The 13,983-nt window shown below is 37.0% G+C and overlaps 2 protein-coding genes across 3 annotated transcripts in view; one reads left to right on the top strand and one right to left on the bottom strand.

Moving 5' to 3' along the window:
* Positions 1 to 13,983, top strand: part of LOC132092304 (DNA replication licensing factor MCM3-like) — a 98,808-nt gene that overhangs the window by 69,622 nt on the left and 15,203 nt on the right. Inside the window, exons 2-4 of one of the 2 annotated variants that reach the window (XM_059498480.1) lie at positions 12,936 to 13,044; positions 13,200 to 13,312; positions 13,554 to 13,762. In XM_059498480.1, coding sequence (XP_059354463.1) covers positions 12,970 to 13,044; positions 13,200 to 13,312; positions 13,554 to 13,762 — 397 coding nt within the window. In that variant the 5' untranslated portion in view covers positions 12,936 to 12,969. Of the gene's footprint in view, positions 1 to 12,881; positions 13,045 to 13,199; positions 13,313 to 13,553; positions 13,763 to 13,983 lie in introns of those variants that run through there. The other variant, XM_059498479.1, reaches the window with a different exon arrangement.
* LOC132091849 (uncharacterized) lies at positions 3,188 to 6,725 on the bottom strand. Its single transcript, XM_059497946.1, has 4 exons — positions 6,286 to 6,725; positions 5,770 to 5,920; positions 5,271 to 5,346; positions 3,188 to 3,781 (listed from the first exon to the last, which is right to left on the bottom strand). Exons 2-4 carry the CDS (start codon positions 5,898 to 5,900, stop codon positions 3,353 to 3,355), a joined length of 636 nt encoding a protein of 211 aa, XP_059353929.1. The 5' UTR covers positions 5,901 to 5,920; positions 6,286 to 6,725; the 3' UTR covers positions 3,188 to 3,352.

Genomic DNA, 13,983 nt, shown 5'->3' with positions numbered 1-13,983 from the left:
TGAATTCAGCGGGTCATCTTGTTAATGCTATAAATTAATTACAGCAATAAAATAAAATTTCATCATGAACAAGAACATGAACAACATCAAGTTAGACCACAGAAATCCCAAATTACATTTCCCTTACATTCAACATCCAAAAGTGCATTTATCTAATGAACACAATATTGCGTAGCTTGTCAGTGATCTATGGCTCTGTGTATTAAATGCATGTGAATAATTTCCATCTAAAGCATCTAAACCAGTACTATTAATTCATTACATTTTTATATAGCGCTTTTTCTAGGCACTCAAAGCGCTTTACATAGTCTGGGGGTATCTCCTCATCCACCACCAGTGTGCAGCATCCACCTGGATGATGCGACGGCAGCCATAGTGCGCCAGAACGCCCACCACACACCAGCTTACTGGTGGAGAGGAGACAGAGTGATGAAGCCAATCAGCAGATATGGGGATTGTTAGGAGGCCAAGATGGTCAGAGGCCAATGGGCGAATTTAGCCAGGATGCCGAGGTCACACCTCTACTCTTTTCGAAAGACATCCTGGGATTTTTAATGACCACAGAGAGTCAGGACCTCGGTTTAACGTCTCATCCGAAGGACGGTGCTTGTTGACAGTATAGTGTCCCCATCACTACACTGGGGCACTAGGACCCACACAGACCACAGGGTGAGCACCCCCTGCTGGCCTCACTAGCACCTCTTCCAGCAGCAACCTAGTTTTCTCAGGAGGTCTCCCATCCAGGTACTGACCAGGCTCAGCCCTGCTTAGCTTCAGTGGGAAACCGGTCTTGGGCTCCAGGGTGATATGGCTGCTGGCCATCTGGCACCGGAACATTTCAGTCCTTGGTAGTGCTGAAATGGCACCGGAACATTTCAGTCCTTGGTAGTGCAACTGAAGCAAACAATCAACTATGGGTGGTAAGGCACGGTCAAAAGATTTCTGGGAAAAGTTGTGGACAGGCACAAGTCAGGAGATGGATACAAAACAAAACCCAAAGGCTTTATCAATGCCTAGAATCACAGTGAAGTGATTATTATGAAGTGGAAGCTTATTTGGTACAACACAGACCCTAGATCAGGACGTCACTCCAAACTGGATGAAAGAGCCAGGAGAAAACTGGTCAGAGAGAACTGGAGCTCTTGTCAGGATAGATTAATCACAGAACCGGCTTTACTGACATGATGCGCTATGACAACCAAATGCGATTTATTGTGCAGTCCTTGTTTGTTGATCACAAAGTACAAAGTAGGTGAGGAAAACTAGGATGCTGGGTGTATTCAAAGAACCGCCATTGCTGTCTAGAGTGTGGGGAATGGTGCGCTTTGGTTATAGATGAATAGTGTGGTACTTTATTATCATGATATAATAAAATAAGATAATAATATAAAAAAAGATTATTATTACTAAAACCTGCTTCTCCTGTAATATTGTTCTGTTGCATCCCATTTGTTTATTAACTTAAAAATGTAAACATTAAAAAAAATGTGTATTATGGGTCAAATAATAGTTTTTTTTAATATTACTTTTATTTTCAATGTAATATACATGATAAAAAGTATTTCACAATAATAATAATTTCATTATTTATTAATATGTGTGTGTGTGTATGTGTAGACAGACATGCAGACAGACATACAGTGGTTATAGAAAATAATCACCCTTTAACATAACCACATTTTGTTGCTTTGCAGCCTGAAATGTTTTTGTTTTATCAAGATGTATTTACTATAACATCCAAGTGAAAGATATAGCACCAACATGTCAGATTTTATTTTTTATAAAATTTTTAAAAAAGAATCACTGAATTATCCTTTTGAAAAAACATCCCTCCCTCCTAAAACTAACTTGTATACTCAGCCGTGGTCATTTTGATTAGCTCAGCATGAAAATAACTTTCCTGGAACATTTCAGTCCTTGGTAGTGCAACTGAAGCAAACAATCAACTATGGGTCGTAAGGCACGGTCAAAAGATTTCCGGGAAAAGTTGTGGACAGGCACAAGTCAGGAGATGGATACAAAACAAAACCCAAAGGCTTTATCAATGCCTAGAATCACAGTGAAGTGATTATTATGAAGTGGAAGCTTATTTGGTACAACACAGACCCTAGATCAGGACGTCACTCCAAACTGGATGAAAGAGCCAGGAGAAAACTGGTCAGAGAGAACTGGAGCTCTTGTCAGGATAGAAGGAAAAATGGATGGGGCAAAATACTGTCAAAATTTTTGAGGAAAATCTGCTGCCGTCTACCAGAAAGTTGTCAATGGGAAGGTTTACCTTCCAACATGACAATGACCCAAAACACACAGCAAAACTGAGCACATAGTGGTTAAAGGAGAAAAAGGATGGCCTAGTCCTTGCATGGCCTAGTCAGAGCCCAAACTTAAACCCCTTTGAAAATCTATGGAATGACTTGAAGACTGTAGTCCACAAACAGTCACTATCAAATTAAATTGAACTTGAGCAGTTCTGCAAAGAACAGAGGGCAAATTTTGCAAAGTCTAAATGAGCAAAGTTAGTAGAGACAGAGACATTCCCCAACAGACTAAAGGCTGTACTTAAAGCATAAGATAATTCAACAAAATTCTGACACAAGGGCGTGATCCTTTTTCCAACTCAGTGGTAATGTTTTTGTTTTGTTTTTTTCTGACATGTTGGTGTTATATAGTTCACTTGGATGATACTAACCTGTGCCTGTCTTCATTTCATTTTATTGCATTGACTTCATTCTTTTTTTTAAACCCACTGCATATATAGATAGATGATAGCACTCTAGCATTAATGCATAATAATTTTGCTTGCAGTATTATTTTAAGTCATTCTAAGATAATTTTCCAGTTTAGACAGCATTCTGCAGTTTCCAAAGCAGTCCATGTCACTTTTCACCTACATCATTTGGTCTGTTTTTCTAAATATTCAGTATTGTGTATTTGCAAACACACATTTGGAAGAAAGCGTTCATCATGTAATGATGTCTGGGGATTATAAGCTTTCTTCTGTCTGCGGCCGTGCCCGATGGACTTCATCCTCCAAAGGAGATTTTAGGTCTGGAGAGCACAAGCATGTTGGGTTTCAGTCTCTGAATCCAGTCTGGGTATTGGCTCGAGGCACTGTGTCATGTCATGACCTACAATAACCCAGACATGGTTGGCTTCCTTTATAGCTTTATATTAAGTTGTGGCAATATAAGAATGGATACATTTATTAGTTCACATGATAAATAGCAATAAATACAAAAATATTTATTGTTAACAACATGTTAATATATGTTGCGTGTTTGATTTAAGGCTTGCAAAATATGAATAAATACTAATAGTGCATTGAAAATGAAAACGTTGCCCTTTTGTCATACTAGAAATGTTTGTCTGGAATGGGAGGGACAGTCTCCTTAGCAATATCACTCATATCAACCACAGTATCAGTCTCATGCAGAGGTGTTGAGCTCTTCTGACTTTTGGTTTTCCAGTTCACTTCAGCATAGACAGCAGTTGGTTCTGAGTCAGTCAAATGTTGAGGTAAAGAATCAGGCTGCTCCACTGCCTGCTTGTTTACTGGTATGTTGAGGGCTGAGACAGAGTGATTATCATCAGGCTTTGTCATTGCTTGGGAAGGGCTCTCATTCTCCCCGTCAGCTTTGTCAGATGGAGGCTGAAAGTGAGGCTCACTAATGCACTCATAAGGATTTTCCTCATTCAGTTCATTCTCCACCAGTGAGTATATATGATCAGTTAGATCCTTGGCATCTGGCATATATTCAACACTCTGGGGCTCAGGTAGTTTCTGTAATAAGGACATTAGTTTGTGAGAATATTAATTTATTTATTAGTGTTTTTTCATGTCACATACTATGACTTTTATGCTGGTCCTATTAAAAAAACCAAAGCATTATTAGCTTTCTCTATCTGCTTTCCATTAAAGTGTAATTTCCTTTAGAAGATAAATCCAATAACTATCTGGAAATGACTTATCCTCTCTTGCTGATTCACTGGAAATTACCACTAAATGATTTTAATTAACCATAATAGGATGGATATGGTTCAATAGTGTATTGCAAATAGTGCATTGTGTCTCCTAAAGAATTATTTCTGCACAATCTAACTCTTAAAATGATAATCGTTACTGTAACCTAATGAAGGCAGGTTGATTGGTCATATTAAATATATAGTTCACCCAAAAATGACAATTTGCTGAAAATGTACTCACCTTTAGGCCATCCAAGATGTAGATGAGTTTATGTCTTCATCAGAACAGATTTGGAGAATTATCTCAAAGAAAAACATTTCTTGATCATCAAATGATCGAGCAGTTCACCAATGAATGCAGTGAATGGGTGCCGTCAGAATAAGCATTCAAACAGCTGATAAAAACATGAAAAATTCCACAAGCAGCAAGTAATGTAAGTAATCTATAAAATCTGTTTGTTATACACAAATCCATCTCTAAGACATTTTTAACTTCAAATTATCTGGCTAGAATACAAGTCATCTAAACATAATATTGCTTACTCCATAGAAACAGTCATCTCGTCTGAATCAGGAGAGATATATACAGTATGCACAGATCAAGCATCATTTAAAAGCAAAAACAATCCAAAACAGTTCACAGTCACACGTGGAAGCATCATTACAGATTATGAACTACTATCGCAAGAAGCGATGGTTTAAAGTTAAAACACTTTAATTAATTGATAATTAATTGCATAATTGAGTCGTGTGAATTACTTGTGGATTATTGTGATGTTTTTATTTGCTGTTTGTAAGTGAAAAAAGTGAAAGTCGTGACATTTGCCAAGTATGGTAACCCATACTCGGAATTGGTGCTCTGCATTTAACCCATCCAAGTGCACACAGCAGTGAGAAGTGAACACACCGTGAACACACACCCAGAGCAGTGGGCAGCTATAGATCCTCGAAGACTCGCCTATATAAGACCAATAGACTCGAAGACTCGCAGACTTGAACAAGCAACATTCGTGTTACAGGTCCAACTCTTATTATGATGGCATCCATTCACTGCAGAGGATCCACTGGTGAGCAAGTGATTTAATGCCAAATTTCTCCAAATCTGTTCTGACGAAGAAACAAACTCACCTATAAAATCTTCAGCAAATTTTTAATTTTGGGAGTTAGTCATTCCTTGAATAAAATCAAAAAAATTAGATGCTGCCAAGTGAAGCACATTTTTTAACCAACCTGGCAGTTTTTACAGTATACTTGAAGCAATAGCAAAGAGCAATACTAATTCATACATTGTATTCTGAGTCTCTTACATTTTGTCGAGATGCCGATGGAATATTAGTTTTCTCTCGTCTGTGCAAATGCCTGGGTGAAACACTGTCAGACATACTGGAGACACAAAGAAAGAAAAGTCACTATTTCAAATGTGACAGATATACAGTAGCATCCACCTTACATCCTTTTTACTTTCCTGGTATTTTTTTGCATGGTGTCTGCATGCGAACATGATGTTATCAATTCATCTTTGTGGTTTACATTAACACAAAGTTACTGGAGTTGACAAACAGGTCTTTACTTTTCTTACAAGAACACAAACATTAATGTTATTCATGTTGCGTGACTTGTGCACTTGGTGACTTGTGCTTCTGAACCTGTCATTGCACATTCCACCCATTTACTCACAGCATTCTGTTACAATCACTCCCTTCTCCTGGGTGTGTTTAGAATCAGAACAAGATGTGATAATGACCAAACTAAATATGCATATAAATATATATAAAAAAGAAAAAAAAGAGAAAATAAAAGACTTACCTGAAACAGCTTGTACAAAGGTTGTAGACTGTGACATAAATGATGATGAACAGTGCTGACACAATGCTAATCTGAAGGGAGGAAGAACAACCTGATAACCAAGTGACCAGACCCTCCTCAACAGAAGCCATCACTTTCTGTAATGACTGAACTGGAAGAACCGAAGGAAAGTAAAATCAATAATCTGGAACAGTTGATATTCCCAATGAGATGAAAGCGAATACAATGCAAGCAGTTAATACGGTTCTCACAAACACGATGACTACACAGGTGAGTACTTGTACAAGTCACACCTTCTTTCACGTTAACACAGACTGGTGTTGCTGCAATGTTGAGAACAGTACTATTTTAAAAGTAGCTGTTGAAAAGTAATGCCAAAAAAGTAGAAATATTAAAATATTAATACCAAAAGCAGTTTATAATGTACCTTAAGCATATAAATCTTTCAAATGAAAAATTTATGCTCTGATATTGTACATTGTCTGCCAAAAAGTATGAAAGAGAATGTCCCCTTACCTTTGACCTCAGTTACACGATCCTAGATCACCCATCATCATCTTGCCTTTGCTGGAAGCAACTGATCCAACAGGGATTTGACAGAGTAACAATTCCTTATTCTGGATTCCTGTCACTCCAGTGTCTAATCCCTACATCCCTTAAAGCAAACCACTTCACTTGCATACTCATTCAGTTAACATAGTTGTTTATTTTTAATAATAAAGTATAATTCCTCAATTCTAATTTAGATTTTATATATACATATGGCTAGTTCTGTTTTGAATGATATCTTCATTTAAATAAACAATGTGTTAATTAAAACAAAAACTAAAGTTTCAGTTCATGAATGGAACACTGCTGCCTCCTAATGGACAAAGGATGTGATAAACTGTATTTCAATAGTTGCTGATCTATGCACAAAACTACTGTTCTGATGCACTGGAAGTGACATTCGAAATAAACTTTTTTTTTTTACAAACAAATAATAAGTCTCATTCAACTTGCTTAACTAAAATCAAAAATCACCAAAAATTGTTTTTTAATCCCTGAAACTTAACGATTTCCAAGGCTGCATGATATATTAAACCCATTTTTAAAGCATAACGCTATTGTGAATTCACATACGCTATGACTCAGTTAAATAAATATATGCGATGCATGTTTAAAATATAGCTTGAATTATTTACATGCGTGTAGGTGTGTGTCATTGCGGCTCCTTTCACAGTAAATGCTGCTCTACACAAACTGTTATCATTTTTACATGTGTGGAGCATCTCAAACTCCATCTCTGCATATTGTTGTGTTAGGGTTTATAATAATGTTCATCTGGGGACGCAGCATGCGCCATTTAATCAGATTTGTAAGGTAAATAATTTATAAACCTAAGCAAACAAAGGAGAACAGGCTACATCAGTTTCTCAATATACTAACTGTTCTTCGCGATTTCAAAATAAAAGTTTAAACCCTGGCTCTGAGTTTACCTGTTCTGATGTCCACACATTAAAGAAATTACAGCGGCTGTAGCATTTCTGTTGTAAAGAAATGGCCAAATATTAAAGATTAAGTGGACATTTTAATTAAATGTTGCTAGGTCAATATTAAACAATGATTAGATCATGCTGTAAAGTATAAAAACAATCGTCAGGCCGTTGGCGCCCTCTGAAGGCACTTGTTATAAAGCATAATAATACTGTACATTAGCATTAAAGGTGCTGTATGTAAGTTTTTGACTCTACCAAAACATAAAAATACCATAATATATTTGCAGATATATTTAGAAAACATGTCAAGTTAACATTCGTGTTTATCTGAAAAACAATGCTATGGTCAGTTATTCTCCTTTGAAAATATGTGTTCCGGGCCAGAATGTCGGTCTGTTTTGGTCGCTGCCAGTTTACCCAATTGTATTTCGGCATTCCGGGTTGCCAGTTGGCAGAAAACACAATGTATTTAATTTCATTCATTATCATGTGCGCTCGTTCCTGTTTGTGTCATCAATCTGGCAACCTGCTTGTGCGTCAAATCTGAGGAGGAGGGGCAGGGTGAAAAAAACCCTCTCCAATATTTTGAATTTGGACTGCATTTGGACTATGTCAACCACTCGGTGTCAATCCTACATACAGCACCTTTAACATTACATAAATGTTTATAATACATTTGACCAGTTTTGTTAAAAAAAAACCATATGAAATGTGAAAATGCTGTCTAGATAGGGATCTCACTACATTTTAAGAGTATGCATGTATATATGTATGCATGTGTGTGTGTATGTATGTGTGTGTGTGTGTGTGTATATATATATATATATATATATATATATATATATATATATATATATATATTAGTGTCACTCTTCGTAAGAAAGAAAGAATATGTGACATTTCATATAAAAAAAACATACTTTCAAAACGCTGGAAACTATCTATGAGTGGAAAAATAAGAAAATCCTTCATGCTTACTTTTAAGTAAAAGGGTGTAAAGTAAATAGCCTAGTTATGTTTTTATATACATAACGTTACATAAATTAGCAGCTCCTCACCTGTGCGGGACCGGTTGAAAACCACTCTTCGTTCCTCTTTTTTTAATATATAAGGGGTTTCATGTCGATCCAAAGAATAAATCTGATCCTCAGAGTTTTTGCATTTTAACCTTGGCAACTGCGGTGTGCCTGTCAAAGTCTCCACAGAGACGGTGGCTTGGCTTCTCGTGGATGTGGGCGTGGTTACAATTCACTGAAGTCTCCACAGAGACGATGGCTTCTCGTGGATGTGGGCGTGGTTACAATTTATGGAAGCACATGGGTAGCGATATTCAATTTGCAATGTAATATGCAAAATGACAATGCAATATGTAAAATGGCAATGCATTTCTGTATTTACATTTTCATTTTCCAATACATTTGTGCAACGTTTGGTGCAAAATGAAAATGAAAATTAAATTACATAATTTTCATTTGCCATTTCATACACCAGTTTTAATATGTAAAATGAAAACTAATTTAAACGCTTTATAAGTTGCTAAATTAAAATGAAAATGTATTACAGAAATTATTAGATATGTATAACATGTTCAAGCAAAAACTGTGGCAAAATTATCATTTAAATGCTATTTTTCTTAATTGCATTAACACTCACAGTCAAGACACTTACGATTGCATTTTCAGTCAGTGTCCCGCAATGAATGTAGCAAAATTCAATGTGCACATTGAAAATGCATTCCGAGCCGATCACGTCTCCGCCCCCTCCCGCCATGTCAATCACTGCGTGAATAAGGCGGGGTTTTGCAGAAGGCCTGAGACTCAAATCTCAAGAAGAGGATTCAAGTGAGAGAACATGGACAAGAGAGGTGGCCCGTGTACGTTTGGATCATTTCGGTTTATGTCTTCTTTTATATTACATTCGCACTTGTGGGCGGAGCTGAAACGCTGCTTTCATCTGATTGGTCGAATCGCTCCAGCTTCAGCTCGGTCTTTCGATTCTTTCAGGCAGAATAAGAGTCAGTGCGAGTGAAGCACTGGCCCTGTCCCAAATCGCGCACTTCATGTGGACTTTCGGTCTCGTGGACTTGAAATGCGCGTGCTCGCCGAGTCTATGAGTCCGAAGGCCGTCCCATTCAGCATTTTAACGCTCCGAAGTGTGCTCAGCAGCGCCCCCTTTGTACCCTTGAAGCGGTCTTCCGCGAAGCCCGCATAGAAGCAGGCTCCACGCACTTCAACTACCCAGGAATCCTTGCGAAAGACCAATCAGACAACAGATGGGAGGATATTTCGCTCACGGACTGTAAACATGGCTGAGAAGAGAATATTTAAGTGTAAAAGTATCAATGTTTTTTATGACATAGGCGTACATTTTACCAGTTGTTACTTACAGTTATACAAACATTATCGACCAGTTGATATCTCAAACATAATAATAGCGCGTTAAATAATACGATCGCATTATGATTCATTACATAAATAGAACCGAATGTCATGGCTTTATGAGTCATATAAACGTAGTATGAATATTGAAACCTATACATTTTTCTTAAACTCATTTTAATTTTGTGTTAAAATTTAACATTATGTATTATTATGTACAAATGTATTTATCATTTAAATAACCATGACATCTATTCTAATGCCCAGGTGGCATTTACAATTATAGAACTGTAAAAGCAGGCTGTGTATTTCACATGGACATATTATTTGGGAAATTAAAATTAATCCTGTTCTCTATGCTAAAGACTGTAATTTGTTTAATGATATTTGTGATATTTTTCTAATAAAGGGACTGATGAGATGACCTTTAAGTTTATTCAGCTCCGTATGGAGAGGGATAAGTCAACCAGACCTTCTTCCTGTTTCCGGCGTGACGATCGAGTCTGTCGCAAAATACCTCTCAATGCACCCTCGCGGACTCGCGCTAAGGGCCCTATAGGTCTGCACTACATGACGTCACCGAAGTGTGGACTCTGAGGAAATCCACAAGTCCGGAGTGTGCCATTTGGGACAGGTAGAGTGTTTGGGAGAGTGTAGTTCCAATGTCTGAAACTACACTCACTGTTAATTAGCATAATATTTGAATCGTGCTGCTGAGACCTGCACATTATTTCTAGGTTGTAGTATTGTATGAATATTGTCCCACTGATAAATACAGTGCAAATAGTCCTCTCTCTTTGGATAAAAGTGGTGGAAATAAAAATCAATAATAGACTGAACAGTTCCATGTCTGTAACATTTACCACTCTCATATTTTAAGTCATAAGGCACTAGGTATGTGTGTGTGACATTAATAAATAATTGTAAAAATTAATATTGTTACATTTCTGAAATAAAAATAGTAAAATTAGCTCTATGCTGCTCAGTGCTCCTGTAGCCTACCCCAGAGCGCCCTCTCGCGGCTGTAGACGGTAATTTTTTCTCTTGGTTCTGAATAAATGCGACTTATATATGTTTTTTCCCTCGTCATGACGTGTTTTTGGACTGATGCAGCTTATACCAAAAAATACGGGTAACATTATTATTATTATTTATTATGAGAGTAACTGACACAGACTAGAACTTTAATGTTTCACCAAATTCAGCTCAGATCTTCAGACTCGTCTGACTCATGTTGCTGTATAACTGGCCAGACTTACCTTCCCAAGAAATCCTATTTTATTTTATTTCATAAATGTAACTATATTTATTTCCACTTCACTGTTATCCAAGGAGACAGAACTATTTGCACTGTTTTTATCAGTGGGACAATATTTATACAATACTATAACCCAGAAATAATTTAACGGGGTCTCTTACAAGTCGCAGCAGCACGAATTATGTGGCGAGCATCATCTGATTCAAATATTATGCTAATTAACAGTGAGCGGTGGTTTCAGACATTACAATTCTTCACTCACACTGACTCTTATTCTGCTGAAAGAAATAAAAGACCGAGCTGAAGCTGGAGCGATTCGACCAATCAGATGAAAGCAGCGTTTCAGCGCCGCCCACAAGTGCGAATGAAATATTGAAGCCATAAACCGAAATGATCAAAACGTACACGGGCCAACTGTCTTGTCCATGTTCTCTCACTTGAATCCTTCTTAAGATTTGAGTCTCACACCTTCTGCAAAACCCCGCCTTGTTCACGCAGTGATTGACATGGCGCGAGGGGGCGGACACGTGATCGGCTCGGAATGCATTTTTAATGTGCACATTGAATTTTGCTACATTCATTGCGGGACACTGAATGAAAATGCAATCGTAAGTGTCTTGACTGTGAGTGTTAATGCGTTTAAGAAAAATAGCATTTAAATGATAATTTTGCCACAGTTTTTGCTTGAACATGTTATACATATCTAATCGTTTCTGTAATACATTTTCATTTTAATTTTGCAACTTATAAAGCGTTAAAATTAATATTCATTTTACATATTAAAACTGGTGTATGAAATGCCAAATGAAAATTATGTAATTTAATTTTCATTTTCATTTTGCACCAAATGTTGCACAAATGTATTGGAAAATGTAAATGTAAATACAGAAATGCATTGCCATTTTACATATTGCATTGTCATTTTGCATATTACATTGCAAATTGAATATCGCTACCCATGTGCTTCCATAACAATTCACTGAAATATCTCACTTAGTTCAGTTCACAAGCAGACATCACTCAGTTCATTCTTCGAAAGAGCAAATGTCTGAGCGAAACTTCAAAAACCCTAATATTGTATAGTGGGCTTACATGATTTTTATAAAATCCAGACAACTGTACTTCGATGTCTGAAGACTCGTTTTCTCAAAATAAAATTAACCAAATATTAAATTGTCCAACAGAAGCCATGCTTTGATTGAAATAAAAGGTTATATGATTCAAAAATAAAAAATAAACCACACATTACGGTTCAGATATTCGCCGCAAGATAGGCTATTGAAGCATGTATGATAGATAATAAATGTTTACCTCTAATTAAGACTCTATTTATATTAGATTTTCTCAAATCAAAGAAATATTGCACATGTTCTGGAAATGTACACAATTACAAGCATTTTGGAAAAATGTTGTACTATTCAGTTATTACCAGCTATCAGAAGAAAAAAAATATAGGGACCCTTGCGGTACTGTAGATTTAAAGGAGAGAAAATGTTATTTAGTATAACCACAACTTAAATCACCATTTATTTCATTGCACCTTTTTTATACAGTGAAAGTGAATGGTGATTGAAGCTGTCGTTCTGCTTAACATCTGCTTTGAGAGTAGGAAAACTACTATTTATTATTATGCTGCTTTTTATGATGGCAACTATACAAATTGTAGGCATGTATCTAAAAATTAAAAATAGCCTTAAACAGAACTAATGTCCCCCAGTCAAACATACTGGCATTAACTTTAAATTGCACCGACACGTTTGTTGTCGGCAATGACCATTTTTTAGTCTCCACAACTGATCCTCCGTAGATGCTGATATTTTGTTGTGAGCGCATGCGCAGCACCGCCACAATTTTCGCGCGAAACACTCAGGCGGGCCGGGCGAATCTTCATTCTGTGGATTTGATTGGACGCAGCAACCCAAGAGACAGAATATGCAGATGAGTCACCGGTGTGTTGGCCAATCAGCACTCGGATTCCAGAGCGACAGAAGCCTGGTGGCGCGAAAAGACGCACAACAGTGCTGAGATCGACACGAGGTGTTCTATATTGAACATTTCTCAACACTTTTAAAAGCTATACAGAAAAATGGCTGGTGAGGTTCTGGACGATCAGGAAATGAGGGAGGCGCAGAGGGATTACCTGGATTTTCTTGACGATGATGTAAATATAACACATCTATTATATATTTATTAACTGTTAAACTACAGAAGTGAATGTTCCTTACAGGAACAAAGGCCCACTCTTATGAAGCATTATGTAAATTGCGTTACTTTAAAACGTTTTTGTTTGTTAACGTTTCTACCTTTTTTTCCCAGCAAGACCAGGGCATTTATCAGAGTAAAGTACGAGAGATGATCAGCGAAAACAAATCCAGGCTCATTGTGAACCTCAACGATCTCCGCCGTCGCAACGAAAAGCGAGCAGCGAAGTATGTTCAGCTTTTTAAATGGTTCTTCTACTTCTACTTTACAGTACAGTTTATGTACAATCCATAGTTAAATTATATTAAAGTACTTAACTGTGTATGTGTATATACGCACATAAATGTATTTGTATTTCATGCATAATGATTTATATATATGTATTTCAAATAGTATGTTGTTCTGAAATTATAGTTTAAGATTATGACATGTTTTCATTGAACTGAACTCTTGATTTCTGGTCCTCAGGCTGCTGAATAATGCTTTTGAAGAGCTCCTGTCGTTCCAGCGTGCCCTGAAAGATCTGGTGGCTTCAATAGATGCTACTTATGCCAAGCAACACGAAGAGTTCTTCATCGGTCTGGAGGGCAGCTTCGGCAGCAAACATGTCTCCCCACGAACCCTGACCTCTCGCCTGCTGGGTAGCGTGGTGTGTTTGGAGGGCATCGTCACCAAATGTAGGTCCAAACTTTATTCATTTATTTATAAAGGTTATTTATTTATGTTTTGGTAATGAAGCTCCTTCTGATTCTGATGCACAGAATGAGTTCATATGTTACATGGATGTAGTGTTAATTTCGTCACCTATTTTTAATTTAGTCTTAGTCTTGTGCCAAATGTCCTTGTTAGTTTTAGTCATATTTAGTCATTCACATATCTTTTTTTGTCAGTCAAGTTT

Source organism: Carassius carassius, chromosome 18 (assembly GCF_963082965.1).
Source record: "Carassius carassius chromosome 18, fCarCar2.1, whole genome shotgun sequence".
Classification (NCBI taxonomy): domain Eukaryota; kingdom Metazoa; phylum Chordata; class Actinopteri; order Cypriniformes; family Cyprinidae; genus Carassius; species Carassius carassius.
This window is presented reverse-complemented; position numbering and strand designations above follow the sequence as displayed.